The sequence below is a fragment of the Triticum urartu genome, chromosome 5 (genome assembly GCF_003073215.2).
Source record: "Triticum urartu cultivar G1812 chromosome 5, Tu2.1, whole genome shotgun sequence".
Taxonomy (NCBI): Eukaryota; Viridiplantae; Streptophyta; class Magnoliopsida; order Poales; family Poaceae; genus Triticum; species Triticum urartu.
This window is the reverse complement of record NC_053026.1, coordinates 597,505,265-597,523,503: the sequence shown is the minus strand read 5'-3', so window position 1 is coordinate 597,523,503 and position 18,239 is coordinate 597,505,265. Positions and strand designations below refer to the sequence as shown.

The window sequence follows — 18,239 nt, the reverse complement described above, 5'->3', positions numbered from 1 at the left end:
TGGTGTGCTTCAATCCCGGTGGGGTATCGTTCGAAACCCTGCACTGTCATGGGATGAAAGGAAGCTTTGGGAGGTGATGACTGCTTGTATGATCATGCACAACATGATCGTCGAGGACGAGCGTGATGAGAGTATCTTCGACCAAGGATTTTGACTATCAAGGTGAAAATATTGAGCCCCTGCACCAAGACCCGGCCACATTTGAACAGTTTGCTCAATTCCATCATGAGATGCGTGATTGGCACTCTCATTTGAATCTTCAAAATGACTTGGTTGAGCACGTGTGGGATCACATTGGCAACCAATAGATGTATTGGTCCATTGTATGTTTAGTCAAGACAATTTCGATTTGGTTGTAAAAATATTTTATTAAAGACAATTTCAATTGGGTTGTAAAACTATTTTAATTTTCAGACAAATATTTAGGTTGTAAACTAGTTTTGATGAAAATTTGGGCATTTTTGGTCCTGACGGACAGGATAGGGTAAAAGGATGCGTCCGCGCGGTGGGCGCACGGCCACCGCATCCCAGGACACGCCCGGACACGACCCCAAATCGCTACCCAAACGGACAGAATCCGGACAAAACAGACGTCCGTTTGGGGTCGCGCGGTGGAGTTGGCCTAAGAGGAGGGCGAGGTGCTACGTTCTCCTTGAAACGTCCGGTCTAGCCCTTAGCTGAGGGATCTTCACTCCTGTCCTGCCATCCATATCCGTGCCCACCCGAACCATGGGAAAGAAAATTTGTCATAAATTACTTGTACTTGAGGGCAATGATAAAGTGTTACCTGGACAGGGTCGACGAGCGATCAAGAAGGCTCGTGGCCTGGGTCAATGGCCCGCATTGCACTTGGTGGGTGCGTTGGCCCATCATCTCCCTAAGTGGGAGAATGAACGTCATAATGTGTGATAGAGGGGGTACGCGTTCGCGCGGCCCCTGCCAATTAATTCAAATTAAATCTTAGTCCCTGGCAAGGCTTGCAGGATGTAAACTGGTTTTGCATTCCAGTCCTTTGTCTGGTTCATCTGTTGCACAGCGAGCGGGAGCCAAAAGCAGTTTCAGGCAGTGTGTTCTCTGATCAAGAAAGTGAGAACTTCGGTGATGGCAACTGGTCCTGTTACCGACCTCCATGCATGCAAATGTTGTTCTCACATTCAGGTCCCTGGCCTACCATGCATGCAAATGTTGTTCTCACATTCAGGTCCTTCGTCTGAACCCCACAACGAGCAACAAAAATCTGTTTTTCTTTGAAGAAGTTGGCCAGATTTGCCATATTGCATGATGACTACAAATACAGAAGAAAAGTGCAGAGGCAGGTATCTGGCGTAAACGGCATGCTCAAATCGGCGCTGAATGCTAGAAGCAGCAAAGAGCTGGCCCAGAACGCCTGACCCTGACGACGACTCTCAACAGACGGACCTAACCTGAAGGGTGACAACGACCCTTAACGGTTCAGACCTGACCTGAGGGCGACCGGTAACATCAGGACTACGGTTAACGGCGCTTCAGATCAGAACTCGGGCCAGTACCTGACCTGAGGACTACGGTTAACGGCGCTTCAGGTCAGAACTCAGACCAGTACCTGACCTGAAGATGACCGTTACGGCATGCTTCAGATCAGAACCCAGTCCAGCTTAAAGAGAAATGTGAAGCAACTTACTTACGAATATCACACGCCCTTCTCTACTCAAACCTTTTGCCGTAAATCCGCTCCGAAACACTTGCTGCATAGCGAAGTTATCTTTGCGACGCTATCTTAATTCTCGCAAAAGAAACAATGCTTTCCAAGTCTCAACTAATGCGGCACGGCAGAAACAGCAAAGCTTCGCTATGCCAGCAAAACTGTCCACTTCGAGATCTCGAAAGTGACGGCACAAACACCGTGCGACAGCATGTAAATAAAATTGCCTTGATACATTATTTTGATTCAATTGTTCACAACACCTTTTTAAGGGAATTGCTCGCAGCAGTTTGGTGAGCTAACGCACAGCAAGAACTCACAACAGCCTATCTCTCAGCAGCACGATAAGGCAAACATGTTTAGCAACTAAGTAGCACCGAATATATGAATACAACAAAACTTTGCCAGCAGGTGGTGGTTCTCCTTCCACCAAGGATGGGTTTACAAGAAGCATCTCATGTAGTGCTAAATGAGAAGGGGGGCAGACATGGTTTTTCGCCACAATTTCCCGAGCCAAAGCGCAATCTCAATACTCTAAAACATTAAGGTGTCAGGAGATCCCCAACACTCGAATAAACCAGCCTAGGAATCTACTCCCCGGGGCGTAGGAGCTCCCATGAGTTTGGGGCAAAGGTTATGTACATTACAACAGAAAATAGAAGCATCATCGCATTAAACAGCTGCTGCGCTCATCACGTATGACACCACGACCGTGATGTCGTCGAGCTTCCCTCCATAGTACCTGTACCCAGCCTCCTGAGCAGCGGCTGCAAAGGGTGACTGCCTGTGCTTATCCTCTGCTCTCTCCCGAGCAAGGGCGGCGATTTTCTGAGCTGTGCCCTGGGCACCGAGGCCACTCCTGAGGGCCTCGACAACGACGGCAGTGATTTCGTTGTCGTACAGGTTGTCGAAAAGCCCATCCGTGCCGGCAATGATAACATCACCAGAAGCAACCGAGTAGTGAAATACCTACATAAGTGAGTACAGGGCGTCATGCTATAAAATATTTCGATGCTATAAACTTAATACTCCAGAGAAGACTTCTGAGTTAATATGTTGATGTTGTATCAGAGTTCTCCAAGCAAGGATTCAAAGATAAAGGAAGATCACTGCAAAGTCAGGATGTACTCACGTCGGCAGAACTTGGAAGATCACTGCCACCCCCACTCTCGAGCTGATAAGTAAAATTAAAATCATGCTGCTGTGAAGGTGATTTGAGAACAGTGCGGCCATCTCTGACCACTATGAAGCCACTGTCCCCAAGATTTACAGCATGAAGACCCTGCAAGTTTAAATAGCATGATAGTAAGCATCACTAAACTAGAAAAAAGGACTGCAAAGTAAATGTGTTCCTTTCCAGAAATATGAATCAGGAACTTCTAGTTCTGTTGAATTGAAAGTGCTCAGACATGACCAAACAGATGAATACGAGATTTATCAATACAGTTACTTTTATACTCATGGACGAGAATACCACAGCACCATAGAGATCCAAGAATGTAGCACCAAAAGTGCAATTTCAGCTATCCTCGTTTTACTACATCAACGACCCCTTTTTCTTCCGATCATGTGGGAGGCGCCTTAATGTGTTATACTCCCTCCGTTCCTAAATATTTGTCTTTTTAGAGATTTCAAATGGACTACCACATACGGATGTATATAGACATATTTTAGAGTGTAGATTCACTCATTTTGCTCCGTATGTAGTCACTTGTTGAAATCTCTAGAAAGACAAATATTTAGTAACGGAGGGAGTACATGGTCCAAAGAAACTACATAGTAACAATTTGTGTTTACTCAGCACAATAAATCAACTGGCAACGGAAGGAGACTACAATGAACAACGATTAAGTAAAGTCAGAAAATCTGGCTAACCTGTTCTTTAAGAGTGATGATGCAAGCAGTTGATGATCCCCTTGCTTTGGTGCCTGTAAAAGCTTTCTCCAGAACTCTTGATGGGTCAATTGCACCTTCTGGTTCATCCTTGATAGCACTCATTGATTTACTCATTAGTTCTTTCGCATATAGTCCAGCATCAACACCGTGATCTGCCCAACCACCAACACCATCTGCCACACCAATCGCCTGTTCATCAATGCAAATGAAGTGACCATCTTCGCCGCCAGTCGCCTCCTTAGCAGGATGAGGCAGGTAACAAGAACCTGAGACCAGCTTCAGTTTTTCAGGAGCAGGTGACTTCCTGTAGAAAAAGTTTTCAGCCAACCAACAACAGGTGCAAAAAATGCAATAGAACAGTTGCTATCAGAAGATAAGAGCAGAAATGTAAATGCTTCTAATGTGACACTGGAAACAACATGAGAGCAAATTTCCTTAAGATGCAATGAACTAGTGTGTAGGAAATTGGCCGCAAATAGTTGGTTCATGTTCAATGTCTAAATTTTGTGCCGTCCTGTTGCTGTTATCCAAAAAAGGAATAATGAAGTCTTTTGTATCTAAATCAATTTATTCAATATGTTTGAACTGCAAGCTAATACGGGGATAGGCTTTTTAAGCAACTTTAAGATTGGTGCAAACTTTTAAGGGAGGGAAGGGGTGAGGGTGAGGGTGGGGGTGGGGTGGGGGGGGGGGGGGGTACCGAAGCAAAACTCAAACTTATATCCCTTGTGGCCTTGTCATGAAATAATCACATTAGTCCCATTTCGAACTTAACTTTCTTGATTGAGAAAATGCTTGCTTGCATGTTAGCACTTGCATATAGACAAGGGTAAGCATGGAACACAACATTTTGGGTGACTAATAGAAGCATTCATGCATAGTATGGACCTATATCAAGACTCAGGCATTCCTCATGGGTTACATACAAATACTCTTCTTTTGACAAGATATGAAGGCAACAAACACAACAGTGCATGAAATTCTAAAGGAATCGAACATTTCATGGAAATTAAATGCGTGTTCATATCTGTTATCTGTTTTAGATCAATTTAACAGAAATTCCAAGGGAAACAGTCATTTCGAATTCATAATGGCACATGCAACAGGAATCAGGATACATACCCATCAGAGGCAACGGTGGAGTTATCCGTCTGCTTCTCCTGTAATGCCTCATCCAGAGTCAGTTGACTCTCTGTAGCTCCAGCAGAGTAAGGCGCCGCACACGACGTGCTGAAATCCCGAGCCCAAGGGTCAACCGAGAAGCTGAGCTGCCTGCCCGGCCCAACCGCACTGGTCCAGAACGTCCTAGCCATCCCCCACTGCTCGCGGCATCTCAAGCTCACGCCGACCTTCTTACAGTACTCCAAACCCCGGTACTTGAACGAGACGTCGGGCCTCGCCGCCGTCCCAGCTGACCCCATGGCGACGATGCGCGAGGCGTGGGCAGCCACGGACGAGGAGTCCTTCTCCAGCTGGCGCTTGGCGGCGGCGCCCAGGTCGGCCCGCCCGAAGGCGTAGCCGCAGGCGGCCATGACGATGCCCCGCTGCAGCAGGCCCTGTCCCGTGCCGCCGTGCGCGCGCACGACGCGGGGCGTCCGGTGGATGGCGGCGGCGACGAAGGCGGCGGCGGGCGCGCGGCGGTCGGCGGTGTGCAGCAGGCGCGCCGGGTAGGCGGAGAGCATGAACCAGGTGTTCCCGAAGAGGAAGCTCCGGCCTCCGCGGAGGTCCCTCTGGGAGGAGGGGGAGGAGAGATGGGAGCTGCCGCCTCTGTTGCTGCCAACGCCGCCGGCTAGCATCTTATGACCGAGCGAGGCCCGCTCCCGAAGATCTCATCACCCTCCTGCCGCGGCTGCCATGGGAGAGAAACAAAAATCCGGAGCTCAGAACGCAAATATTTCGAAAATTTCTCGATTCGGGGAGGAACGCGGGGTTCCGGCCACCGGCAGCGTCGAATTCAAATGCAAATTGAATGGAATGGACGGATGATCTTCTTACCGCGAGAGCGACGGCGGCGGCGGCGGGGGGAATTTTGAGCTCCGGTGGCTCGGATCTCAGGTACGGCCAGCTCCCGCTCGGTCGCGCACCTTCGATCCTGCCTCCTCCGTGGCAGTCGATTAGGGTTTGCTTGCTGAGGTGGGGATTGGACGGGGGAAGCGAGAGGATAGGGCGAGGAGGACAAGGTCGATTTGATTTGAACCCTAGAATTTTCTACGCGTGCGGGAGCGGCTGGTAAGACTGGGCCGCCGTTGACCAACCGGTGGGTGGCACGGTAAGGAGCGTTGGGCCATTCAAGCCTGGTCCGGCCCATTAAAACAGACAGGCCCATACTTTGGGGGTCAGGAGATCAACAAAAAAGGAGCCATTCCCTAAAAAAAGAGTCATGCGCATGCACTCAGAGACAACCAACTGATACTGTATACAGCAGCCTTAAGAAAAACCGATATACAGCAAACACAGACGCACATTTATCTTGAACCTAAAGTGATACAGAGTTTATATCCAATGTGCATTTTTCCAGAGCACAGACAGGTACATCTGAAAATACCGCGAAAAAAGTGATTTGCCTTTTGACGTAAACAGGTGCAAGGGAGCAATTGTGAGTAGGTCAAGGGAGGCTATGTGAGTCAGTTCCTTGCTCCTATCTTGGAGAACTTCCTTGACAGCTTGAACGCCGAGAACTGGTGCACAGCTTGACTCTCCGTGATGATGCCGAAGCTTTCGGGGCGCTTGTGCTCTTGCTTCTCGGCGGCGGAAGTTGACCTGCGCAGGAGCTCGAACAGAGAGGCGCCTGAAGTCGAGCCACCCTCGGAGCTTGTGCCTGATGCGGCTGGCTTTGTCTGTGAACTGCTGAACTTCGCTTTCTTGGCTTGGCTGGGGTTCACCTGGTCCTGCTGTATAATGGAATGAGGGGCCACATGAGAATGTTTCTGAATACAGGGAATGTGCGACTCTGCCTCTGAGCGCATTGGAATTATGACAAGATCAGAGGCAAGTTTTCATCGAGCTTACCACATCCGAGTTACTCTCAGAGGCTGCAAAGCAGCTCTTGCTGTTGCTGTTGCTGTCATCGCGACCGAAAATGTAGCCTTTGTAAGTTGATCTATGAGAAGATGAGATTGGACCACTCGTTGTTCGGCCGAGAAAAGAAGACTGCAAAGAATATACAATACTGTCAAGAGACAAACATGAGGGGGGAAACCAGTTTATGAGAAAATCTCCCGTCAAAAAAAGAAAATCTCAGCAATGCCTTGCAAGTTGCAATGGAAGAGAACCACAAAACGTTCTCTAACAAAACAATGAGAGGGATAGTGCATGTTTAAGTCCAGGTTTTACTAGGTGAATTTTCAATTTGGAGCAACATAGGCGATGATTTGCCATATGAAGTCAATTCATGTCACAAACTTTCAGCTTATCAACATCCAGGTGAGAAGTACGACAGCAAACAGAAACAAGTGTCAGTAAGCATTTACCTTTGATGATGAGTTGCTGTTACTTCCGACCATAAGCATTTCAAGATTTGCTGAAAACATCAACAAAAAATAGTAATTAGTAGATGACCAGCCATGTTCTCAATCATAGACATGTATTGAAATTTTGGGAATCCTTACATGTGGCTTGCTTGCCCCTCCTCTTGGGGGGTTGAGGAGCAATATTGAGCTTCTTTATAAGGCTAAACATTTCCCTTGAACTGTCATCTTCCAATGGAGATATGAACGAAGTACTATGAACCTAACAAAGAATTAAGACACTCAAATTATTTTGCTAAAGCACATAGGGTGGATAAAAGTTCTGTACTAGCACAGCAAGGGAGGAACTGTAGCACTTTAAAAATGAAATATCAAGCATAACTGAAGACACTCGGTATTCAAAAAGTGTCAGCGCTTACTTCTCGCTTTGAAATACGTTGACGGGCCAAATGCTCCTCTATTTCCTCATCATCAGAGTGTTCATAAGTGTCATTCTCATCTGTGAACATTTTGGCAATCATTTGTTTTGCCTTCTCAGAATTCTGCCGCACAATAGTTGGAGTCAAGTCATGTGACCTTTCATTTTCTGATTCATCCTCACAGTCTTCGATATCATCTTCGTCTTCCTCCATCAACACTTTCTGCTCCTGATGACCATATTTTAATCTTTGAATGAAATTATTTGTTTCAGCAGCATCTTGATCCTGAAGCCACTTTTGGTGGAGTGCATTACGTTTCTCATGATCTACTTCTTCTTCTTCAAATCCAGCAGCAATCAGAGCAGTAAGTACTTCATTTTCATCATTGCCATCATCTTCTTCGTTGTCCTTAAACCTCGACATGTCATCATCACTGTCGTCCTCTTCCTCAGCTTCAACGTCTAGAAAGTCTTTCAGGACAGCAGCATCTGGACATGAATCACTTGCAAGAGTTCGTCGAGGTTGTTGATGGGTATTTACATCATTTTTCTGAATGCCTGGATATATGTTCTCCTTGTCATTATCTTCTTCCTCTTCTTCATCTTCTGAAGAACTGAGCCAGACAGATAATTCAACAAAATGTTTAATAGCCAGTAGTATAGTGCATCAATATACATATGAAAAATCAGGCAAATTCCATGCAAATGCACCAGGCCATTGCTAACAGATGATGGATAGAAGAAGGATGTCAAACAGGTTTTAATTGACAAAATATAATCATTGAAGTTTACATGGTTCTGTTATTTAGCGATTCACATGTCAAGGCTACAGGAAGAGATAATATGCGGTGCTACAACCAAAACAAGCTTTTATAATCTTATGCAGACCATACATAATAATTAATAAATTGCATGTGCATAAATAAGTTTTTAAAGGGGCAAGGGGGTGAATTTTCTTTACACAAGATAAGTACATTTGTAAATGCTAACAGGTGTTAGTATCATCGACTGAGGAGGGTGTGATATGCTTACCTATCATCTGTATTCTTGGTAGGGCTTGAAGAGGGAGGCAGATGGACTTCTTCATCTACAGCATCAATGGAGTCATCGCTTGGTTGGGTATTGTCTTCATGTTTATCTTGAGAATTGTCAACAAGTTCCTGGTAGAACCAATAATCCAACAAGCAAATCATTAAACAAAAATATAATTAAGCTCTTAAACTTTCAAATCATAGATGCATTATATGTCTAGTAATCGTTTTCTACTTTATGAGAATTGTCAACCATTGAGTTTACATAATATTCTTTTCTTACTTCGCTGTGAGATAATTTTGAATCTATGATAATCCTGGGCAACCAATAACTGACTAACCATAGTAGATAGTACCAACCATTTGATAATCCAGCAACCATTGATTCAACAACAGTAAAGCACAAAGCATGTTTTGCATCGATATGTATAATCAAACCAATGCTTTCATTGACATTGTGACACTCAAGTTGAGATAGAAACTTCAACGCAAATAACACAATATCGAGGCATGCTCTTATGGGTACAACAGCAGCTGCAGATGATTACAGAATTAGGGAAGGGGCGCTGACCTTGTTTGGAGATTTGTTACCACATTTATTAAGATCCTTGTCGCTAATCACAGCATCCTGCAAACAAGACACAGCATCAGTACAGTGCAAACACCAAACAGCATACTAGCCGAGTGAAAGCAGTGATCACCTCATCCTCAGGGAGACTGGTGTGGTCACTCAGGTCACCAGCATTTGCTCCAACCTCCTTGTCAGCATCATCCTACAACGATTCACAGCCTTTTAGTTTTATAGACAATATACTGAGCTCAAATCAAGCTATCTGGATGAAGACTCACATTCTTCAAATTTTTGTCATCTGAACCCGCTTCCTTAACCTCGGGTATGGCTGGCTTTTCAGCGGGATCGCTTTCGGGCTCTGAAGAGGCATCTTCTTCTTCGCCTTCGTCTTCTTCTTCTTCCTCTTCCTCTTCCTCTTCCTCTTCCTCTTCCTCTTCCTCTTCGACAGGAGTATTTGACCTGCAAACCGTAGTGGAGAAAAATAACATCAGCGGATAGTCATTGTGATATTTGCATAACCTCAGAAAAGCAATCAGACAACTGACATTTTCTGAATCTCCAGCTTCCGAAGACGGATCTTCTCCAGGACTGACGAGATGGGTTTGTACACTGGCTCTGCAATTGGCTTAAATGACGCCTTTCTTGTCTCTGCAGAGAACAAAATCAACAAGAAACAGTTAGATATGCACAAATCTAACACCATCTGCTTCCAACCATGCACACTGTCAGGATATATACCTCGTAGCAGCCTCTGCGACTCGGCATGGATCGATTCAAGCTGAGCCCTCCTCTCCTGCGCACATCAGCCCACAGGACACACATCAGCCCACAGATGCAATCAAGCAAACTGAAGGAAAGGAAACAAAATTATCGAAATGTTACCTTCTCGGCCCGTTTCTTGGATGCGGCCGACTCCTTGGGCACCTTGTCCTTCTTCCTCTTCTTCCCCTCCCCATCCTCCGCCTTCTTCTTCTTCTTCCCCTTCCCTTCCGCATCCGCATCCTTCTTCTTCCTCTTGCTCCTCTTCCCCGTCACAGCGACCTCGCGCTCTGGCTCGACAGCCATTTCGACCCTCTCTTCACCCTCGTCCATGTTGAGCCGCTTCTTGGCGGAGGACTTCTCCTTCTCCCTCCGCAGCTCCTCGATGAGCCCTCCTCCCGCCAGCATCTCCTCCTCGTCGTCGTCGTCCTCTCCCGTCGGCAGACCCAGCGGGTCCCAACCCCCGCCCCCGGCGGACTCCGAGAAGAGCGGGTCGAGCCCGTCATCCCCCTCCTCATCGTCGTCCTCGGCGGTGTCGGCCGGCGGTAGCGGCGAGGAGACGGGGACGGGAGGCGAGGACGGCGCCGGGGCCACCGCCTCCGCGTCTGGGGCCGGCGGAGGCGGCGGGGGAGAGGGGTTCGTCGTCGGGGGAGGAGGAGATCCTAGGCGCGGGGCCACGGCCTCCTCCTCTGAAGGCGGTGGGGAGTGGTTCGGAGGAGGTGGGGGAGACCCGAGGTGCGGGGCCAGGGTTTCCTCCTCCGCCGGCGGCTGCGGCGGCGGAGATTTATGGGGGGAGACGGCGGCAGCGGCGGTCTGGAAGGATTTCTTGAGGCGCTTGAGGCGGCGGGGAGGGGAGGCGACGGGGGAGGCCGGGAGGGCGAGGAGGTCCGCCTCGTCGAAGGGCTCCGTGTCCATGGCGCCGGCCTAGGGATCTCCGCTCCGCTTGGCTTCGCCGGGGAGGATTCTCACGAGGAGTCGGAGGTGGGAGGGGATCGGAACGGCAGATCTCGGAGATGGAATGGAAGGACGGGGGGTGCGAAACAAAACGAGGGGCGCGCGGCGGGAGAAGTTTCGAGTTTCGCGCCTCTGGATTTTTCCGTTGCCGCGCGTCGCTCGCTGCCAGAGTCGGGGAGAGTGACGCTGAGGCGGGGCGGCCGTGTATTTCACTTACTTTTTTCTTTGGGTGGTAGCGGGCTGCGAGGCCCCCGGTCCGGCCCAATGAACACTGGGCCCTCCATTTCTCCTCCATGTTTGCCTTGTTTTTCAACTTCATTTTTTGTTTATATTGTCTTGTTTTAGGAACCGCCTTGCCGTCCTTAAAATAAATGAATGAATAATTTATTAGGTAATAAAGAAAGTAAAATGCACATATGAATAGCCGAAATTGAAGTGTACTAACAATGATCACTAAGTTCAATAAGAGAAAGATCACTCATAAACTTAAAATCACATTAAGATTATTGTTTGAGTTAACTCTCGACCTACGATAGTTCACATCTTGGTATTTCTCTATGCGCTCCCTGATGACCAAATTACATATCCACGAGGTGGACTAACCTCGTAGATTTTGAGGTGCATCAGGAGTCCCAAGCTCTAAGAGATGAACACATAAGGTCGTTGACCACATAGCGTCTTGAGAGGCGCCTTTCACGAAGTCGGGTCGTTGAATGACACTTTTTGTAGCCAAACGGTGATGAAAAGAAACAAAAGTATAAAACACGTGAGATGTGAGAACCACGAGCTTTCCGGAGCATAACGCGATGACGGCTCCATGGCGAGATAAAGACATGGACATTTATCCCGCCACTGGATGTCGTCGCCAAAGACACACGAACCTCACGCGAAGGGTGGGAAACAAGGGGAACCGGCAAAGATAGAAATGTGGGATCCCAAACTTCGGTCCGATGTGCATCGTTCTGATGCAGAGGCCAAGGGTAATCCTCCTTTCCAAAAAAACTTCGGTCTTGGATACAAACTAGAGAATGTAACAACTATACAAGAATATTATTTGAATTCAATAACAATTACTCGTCATTTTAACGGTTTTAATCTTTGTCTAGTTTCGATCTCTCTATGAACCCTAGCTAGGTTGCAGCACGCCCGTTATGGTAATAGGGAATGCCTAACGTTAGATCCTCATGCCCGACAAAATACGTGGGAATACCTCCGCGAAACATGCTATGATAATCCATGCAATTGTGGTTGTAAGGATACTTTATAGCTTAGTTTATTCAATAGATGGGTCAAGAAGGACCCTGATGCTGATTTAATAGGAAACATAAAGACAAGCCAACTTGTATCAAGACCTGAAAGAAATAGAAAATTGGTCCCTGGCTTATGCAAAGAGCACCCCAATATGCTGACGGAAACCACAATCGAGGGCTTAGGATCTCACGCACGAGCACAATATCGCCGTCGCTGAAGATGACACCACTTGGTGCAGCTGAGCCTCCATGGCACCTCACCATAGACTTGGTGGAGAATATGCACTGCCACCCATTTGGCTCCATGGCCGGGAGGAGGAAGGACGATCACCACTTGGCCAGCAGATACAGAAGCTTGACGAAGACATCTGACAATTGTCTATGGCTGGATGTGTCGTGGCTTCTCCATGAAAGCCTTCCGTGATGAGCACAGACCAACCTGTATATTCATCTTCCCGTTGTTGCTGTTGGGGAACGTAGTAATTTCAAAATTTTCCTACGCACACGCAAGATCATGGTGATGCATAGCAACGAGAGAGGAGAGTGTTGTCTACGTACCCTCGTAGACCGAAAGCGGAAGCGTTAGCACAACGTGGTTGATGTAGTCGTACGTCTTCACGGCCCGACCGATCAAGCACCGAAACTACGGCACCTCCGAGTTCTAGCACACGTTCAGCTCGATGACGATCCCCGGACTCCGATCCAGCAGAATGTCGGGGAAGAGTTCCGTCAGCACGACGACGTGGTGACAATCTTGATGTTCTACTGTCGCAGGGCTTCGCCTAAGCACCACTACAATATTATCGAGGACTATGGTGGAGGGGGCACCGCACACGACTAAGAGATCAATGAACAATTGTTGTCTCGGGGGTGCCCCCTGCCCCTGTATATAAAGGAGCAAGGGGGAGGAGGTGCGGCCAGGCAAGGGGCGCGCCAAGAGGAGTCCTACTCCTCCTGGGAGTAGGACTCCCCCCCTTTCCATGTTGGACTAGGACTTGGGGGGGGGAGGAGAGAGAGGGAAAGGGAAAGGGGGAGCGCCGACCCCCTCCTTGTCCAATTCGGACTGGGGGGGAAGGGGCGCGCGGCTGCCCCTTGGCCTCCTCTCCACTTCCTCCACTAGGCCCATTAAGGCCCATTAGGTTACCGGGGGGTTCCGGTAACCTCCCGGTACTCCGGTAAAATGTCGATTTCACCCGGAACACTTCCGATGTCTAAACATAGGCTTCCAATATATCAATCTTCATGTATCGACCATTTCGAGACTCCTTGTCATGTCCGTGATCATATCCGGGACTCCGAACAACCTTCGGTACATCAAAATATATAAACTCATAATGAAACTGTCATCGTAACGTTAAGCGTGCGGACCCTACGGGTTCGAGAACAATGTAGACATGACCGAGACATGTCTCTGGTCAATAACCAATAGCGGAACCTGGATGCTCATATTGGCTCCTACATTTTCTACAAAGATCTTTATCGGTCAGACCGCATAACAACATACGTTGTTCCCTTTGTCATCGGTATGTTACTTGCCCGAGATTCGATCGTCGGTATCTCAATACCTAGTTCAATCTCGTTACCGGCAAGTCTCTTTACTCGTTCTGTAATACATCATCCTGCAACTAACTCATTAGTTGCAATGCTTGCAAGGCTTAAGTGATGTGCATTACCGAGAGGGCCCAGAGATACATCTCCGACAGTTGGAGTGATAAATCCTAATCTCGAAATACGCCAACCCAATAAGTACCTTCGGAGACAGCTGTAGAGCACCTTTATAATCACCCAGTTATGTTGTGACGTTTGGTAGCACACAAAGTGTTCCTCCGGTAAACGGGAGTTGCATAATCTCATAGTCATAGGAACATGTATAAGTTATGAAGAAAGCAATAACAACAGACTAAACGATCAAGTGCTAAGCTTATGAAATGGGTCAAGTCAATCACATCATTCTCCTAATGATGTGATCCCGTTAATCAAATGACAACTCATGTCTATGGCTAGGAAACATAACCATCTTTGATCAACGAGCTAGTCAAGTAGATGCATACTAGTGACACTCTGTTTGTCTATGTATTCACACATGTATTATGTTTCCGGTTAATACAATTCTAGCATGAATAATTAACATTTATCATGATATAATGAAATAAATAATAACTTTATTATTGCCTCTAGGGCATATTTCCTTCAGTTGCTTCTTCACCACCATTGCAACCATGCCAATAGAGGAAGAAACAAAAGGAACACTTACAGGTTAGAGAACCAACCGAGCTTATTCTCGAAGTTGTTGGCAGCTGGCAACTAGCCAGTATAGACAAAATCACCACCGTTGCAAGCCACTAGCCGATGCTCCAACACGGCGGCAGCGAACTCCTCGGCATAGCGCCAAATGCCATGGAGGCAAGACCCAATCTAAAAACACATCTAATACATACATGCTACACGAGGGCCTCTCCAGCCCCCCCCCCCCCCCCCCCCCCCCCCCCCCCCCCCCCCCCCCCCGCCCTGCCCCGACTAGCAGTCGCTAGCCGGGGTGGATGGGGTTGATGATCAAGATGGAACCTAGGAAACATCAGTGACTCTCAACAAAACTCTCTTAAGGAGACCCCTGTTCTCAGCTCTCGCTTGTTGGGTGATCTTAAAGTTTAGTCTGCTCCATTGTGCCCAAAAGAACGATACCACACGAATCAACATGCCCCTCACAAATATGATGTCAGCATGCCAGACAACAAAAACCCTATCCATGTTAGCTCTATCGGCAATAGAGAAATACAGTAGGAGCAGTTGACGCACCTCAAGGAATGATTAAGAGCCATCAGCCATTAGAAACTCTAGTGATGACAACCATACCCAAAATAGAAATCCACGAGAGATACCAGAAACCCCTACTAGAGTGCCACCCACACTAGAAAAACACGACATGCAAGAGCAAACCATGCGACATAGTGAACAAAAAAACACCGACGAAAACGCACCTGACCCAGCGACCCCAAAAAGCACACAAGGAAGTGGTGACACCCGGGGAGTTGACACCACTTGATGACACCTAGGAAACCGGCCTCATGGCACTCTTTTGTTTCTTTCTCTTCTTTTTTTTGTCCTTTTGTGCAATTCGTCCTTCTTCATTTCGTTCATGTGGACACTTACCCTCGACGGAGAAAGACATGCCGCGTACGCTGATTATAAATAAAAATCATATGCCTTTGAAATGAAAATCATACATGTGAACACTTATGAACATGTGGCACTCGCCGAGCTAGCACCAGTCGATGACGCCTACGGAATTTCAGGGCACCCCTCATCCGTTTCGTTCATGTGAACACTTACCCGAGAGAGAGACGCGCCGCTTACGCGGATCATAAACAAAAACCATCCATCTTTCAAAAAACAGTGCTATCATAGTACAGTACATGTGAACACTTACACCCGGGAGAGACAGAGAGAGGCGCGGGCACGCCAGACCATGGAAAGGGAACCGGACGGAGACCCGTCCCATACGATCGTTCGTCATTTTGGCCGTTTGTTTATGTGATCGCCCTGCCGTCTTCTCCACACCACAGAGCACATACACACGCTGGAACAAACGTACGCACTCCTCTGCCGCGCGCGCTCTTTTTCAGTACACACATGTAGAAGCAGAATGTTTTATCCTCCATTTCAGAAAAAAAGAATGTTTTATCCCTCCCGTGGTTGAACGCTTGCTTCCACTCGATCCTGTGCGGCCTATATAAATTGCCGTCAGCCGAACCTCCTGAACTCAACTCATTGTCTAGTGTGAGAAGATAAGGAGTAGTACGAGTGCAAAACACAAACCGCGTTAGCTGCTCGGAGTAACACTTGTTTGTTCGTCTGAGCTACCTAGCAATGGCGGTTGCCAGTGTAGTCGCTTGTTGCTCCCTGGTTATCATGGTTCTCATGGCCGCGGTGGCGACGGCGGGGTCCGTGCCGGCGGTGTATGTGTTCGGGGACTCGCTGGCGGACGTCGGGAATAACAACCACCTGCTGACGCTGCTCAAGGCGGACTTCTCGCACAACGGCATGGACTACGCGGGCGGGAAGGCCACCGGCCGCTTCAGCAACGGCAAGAACTCTGCAGACTTCCTCGGTGCGTTGCATACCCATTTTACCATCCATTCTTTCTTTGCTTGTTGCGACGGCCCGAGCTAGGTTAGTTACTACGGTTGTTAACAAAACCGTTACCAGATTTATAGATTACATAAATGATATAGGTTCGATCCGCAAGTTCTTCTGCTTATGCAAAAAAAAAAGGAAGAAGAAGAGGAAGAAATCTGCACTAATCCCAGCAGCTACGCTGCATTCACGGGCAAGATAATTTAGTATTTTAGGCGGTCCATATTCCTCACTCACAATTTGACTTGAGAAGGCATTTTTTACTATATATGAATATATCCAAGTTGTAGCAACTGTGACTTGGCCAGTTGGAGAAGGCATTGACTGATAGAGAACTTCAACTTCACTGCACATATACCTAGAGATTTGGCGGCCATAAGAAATTATGCATTCTTGTAGACGTACGTTGTTATCTTGGCCATGTCTTTCAACCCAACCAAAGAATGCAACGTAGTTGTCCCGAGCTAGCAATTGGTGAGTGAAGTCAAAGTTGTTCCCATGCAACATCTCCCTATCGAGGGACCATACCGACGTACGTGTAGTAGTGTACGTTCTCACGGTTCTAATCCGGAGGACTGCAGCTACTTTTGATGTTGATGTATGCTGATTGTGAGTTTGATGTTGATGCATGCAGCCGACAAGCTCGGGCTGGCGACCTCGCCACCGTACCTGGCACTGTCCTCCAGCAGCAACGCCAACTACGTGAACGGCGTCAGCTTCGCCTCCGGCGGCGCAGGAGTCTCCAACGCCACGAACAAGAACCAGTGCATCACCTTGGACAAGCAGATCGAGTACTACTCCGGCGTGTACTCCTCCCTGGCGCGCAGCCTCGGGCAGGCCAAGGCGGCGACCCACCTGGCCAGGTCCATCTTCGCCATCACCATCGGCAGCAACGACATCATCCACTACGCCAAGGCCAACAACGCCGCCACACCCTCCCAGCAGCAGCAGTACGTCGCCGCGCTCATCCAGTCCCTCTCCGGCCAGCTGCAGAGCCTCTACAACCTCGGCGCGCGCAAGGTGCTGTTCCTCGGCACGGGCCCCGTGGGCTGCACCCCGTCGCTGCGGGAGATGAGCTCCGCCAAGGTCTGCAACGCCGTGGGAAACGCCATGGCTGTGCAGTACAACAAAGCTGCCGAGGGCGTGCTGAGCGGCATGGCCGCCAAGAACACGGACCTGCACTACGCGCTCTTCGACTCCTCCGCCGCGCTGCTCCGGTACATCAACCAGCCGGCGGAGTACGGGTTCGTTGAGGCCAAGGCGGCGTGCTGCGGCCTCGGGGACATGAACGCCAAGATCGCCTGCACCCCGCTCAGCAGCTACTGCGCCAACAGGTCGGACCACGTCTTCTGGGACTTCTACCACCCCACGGAGGCCACCGCGCAGAAGCTCACCGCCACCGCCTTCGACGGATCCGCGCCCTTCATCTTCCCGATCAACGTCAGGCAGCTCAGCGCCATATAGAACTGTACGTAGAGCACTAGCTAGATTCATCATCCGCGCTAAATACAGATTGTGTCCACATGTACGAAATGTATAGAAAAAAAATCAAATCTATCCTTCTTAAGAAGTTGCTCCTCACTATTTCCTATTCTCTCATCATGCACACTGTCCACCTCAATAATGTGCCATGTCATTTACTAAGTTATATTTCTGCTCTCTCGCAAGGCCACGTCATTCTCTTTTCCTGGCGCCATCCCGCACGTCATCCCTCGATGCCTGACTTTTTTTGCGTGTCTCCACCTCTGTACTAGTGGTTGGGCTGTACGAAGCGGCTTCTCGGCCTTTCAATGTTTGGAAGCCTGTATGGGCTGCTCGGACTTTCAATGTTGGAAGCCCGTATGTTGTACCCATTAGGGTTCCCGCATCGCATCGCTTGCTTTTGCAGCGCCTCCTCTGCGTCCTTTCTTCTCCACAACTGCCCCTCTTCCTCTTCACCTTCTCCAATTCTTCATTAACGGAGAGAATGCATCGGCACCTTAATTTGCCTCCTCCTCTCCCATGTCTGCCTTACCCACCATTTTTTCTCACAATTAATACCCTCCCCGTCCTACCATAGATGCGTCCTCATTTTCTCC

At 48.4% G+C, this 18,239-nt stretch overlaps 3 protein-coding genes and 1 non-coding gene across 4 annotated transcripts; 2 read left to right on the top strand and 2 right to left on the bottom strand.

Moving 5' to 3' along the window:
- Positions 1-779: 779 nt before the first annotated feature.
- Positions 780-940, top strand: LOC125511933. Its single transcript, XR_007285200.1, has one exon. It is a non-coding gene; the product is annotated as a U1 spliceosomal RNA (small nuclear RNA).
- A 1,099-nt stretch (positions 941-2,039) lies between these two features.
- Positions 2,040-5,798, bottom strand: LOC125511076 (probable protein phosphatase 2C 80). The gene is made up of 5 exons (XM_048676354.1): positions 5,573-5,798; positions 4,700-5,426; positions 3,557-3,881; positions 2,814-2,963; positions 2,040-2,650 (listed from the first exon to the last, which is right to left on the bottom strand). Exons 2-5 carry the CDS (start codon positions 5,371-5,373, stop codon positions 2,354-2,356), a joined length of 1,446 nt encoding a protein of 481 aa, XP_048532311.1. The 5' UTR covers positions 5,374-5,426; positions 5,573-5,798; the 3' UTR covers positions 2,040-2,353.
- A 222-nt stretch (positions 5,799-6,020) lies between these two features.
- Positions 6,021-10,946, bottom strand: LOC125511075 (FK506-binding protein 5). The gene is made up of 12 exons (XM_048676353.1): positions 9,947-10,946; positions 9,803-9,857; positions 9,610-9,712; positions 9,343-9,523; positions 9,195-9,266; positions 9,065-9,121; positions 8,495-8,622; positions 7,464-8,076; positions 7,186-7,306; positions 7,048-7,097; positions 6,587-6,727; positions 6,021-6,468 (listed from the first exon to the last, which is right to left on the bottom strand). The coding sequence occupies exons 1-12, from the start codon at positions 10,736-10,738 to the stop codon at positions 6,202-6,204; spliced, it is 2,580 nt and encodes an 859-aa protein (XP_048532310.1). The 5' UTR covers positions 10,739-10,946; the 3' UTR covers positions 6,021-6,201.
- Positions 10,947-15,779: 4,833 nt separating this feature from the next.
- On the top strand, positions 15,780-17,763 carry LOC125511074 (GDSL esterase/lipase At5g55050-like). The gene is made up of 2 exons (XM_048676352.1): positions 15,780-16,135; positions 16,796-17,763. Exons 1-2 carry the CDS (start codon positions 15,895-15,897, stop codon positions 17,623-17,625), a joined length of 1,071 nt encoding a protein of 356 aa, XP_048532309.1. The 5' UTR covers positions 15,780-15,894; the 3' UTR covers positions 17,626-17,763.
- Positions 17,764-18,239: the final 476 nt, after the last annotated feature.

Excerpts from the sequence above, each read along its gene's own strand:
- LOC125511076 (XM_048676354.1), bottom strand. The coding sequence starts at position 5,373 with ATGCTAGCCGGCGGCGTTGGCAGCAACAGAGGCGGCAGCTCCCATCTC. Across the intron at positions 3,882-4,699 it reads TCCACCGTTGCCTCTGATGG|GAAGTCACCTGCTCCTGAAA; the intron begins GTATGTATCCTG and ends CTTTTTCTACAG. Across the intron at positions 2,964-3,556 it reads TCATCACTCTTAAAGAACAG|GGTCTTCATGCTGTAAATCT; the intron begins GTTAGCCAGATT and ends TTAAACTTGCAG.
- LOC125511075 (XM_048676353.1), bottom strand. The coding sequence starts at position 10,738 with ATGGACACGGAGCCCTTCGACGAGGCGGACCTCCTCGCCCTCCCGGCC. Across the intron at positions 9,858-9,946 it reads CCAAGAAACGGGCCGAGAAG|GAGAGGAGGGCTCAGCTTGA; the intron begins GTAACATTTCGA and ends TGATGTGCGCAG. Across the intron at positions 9,524-9,609 it reads AAGCTGGAGATTCAGAAAAT|GTCAAATACTCCTGTCGAAG; the intron begins GTCAGTTGTCTG and ends TACGGTTTGCAG.
- LOC125511074 (XM_048676352.1), top strand. The coding sequence starts at position 15,895 with ATGGCGGTTGCCAGTGTAGTCGCTTGTTGCTCCCTGGTTATCATGGTT. Across the intron at positions 16,136-16,795 it reads GAACTCTGCAGACTTCCTCG|CCGACAAGCTCGGGCTGGCG; the intron begins GTGCGTTGCATA and ends TGATGCATGCAG.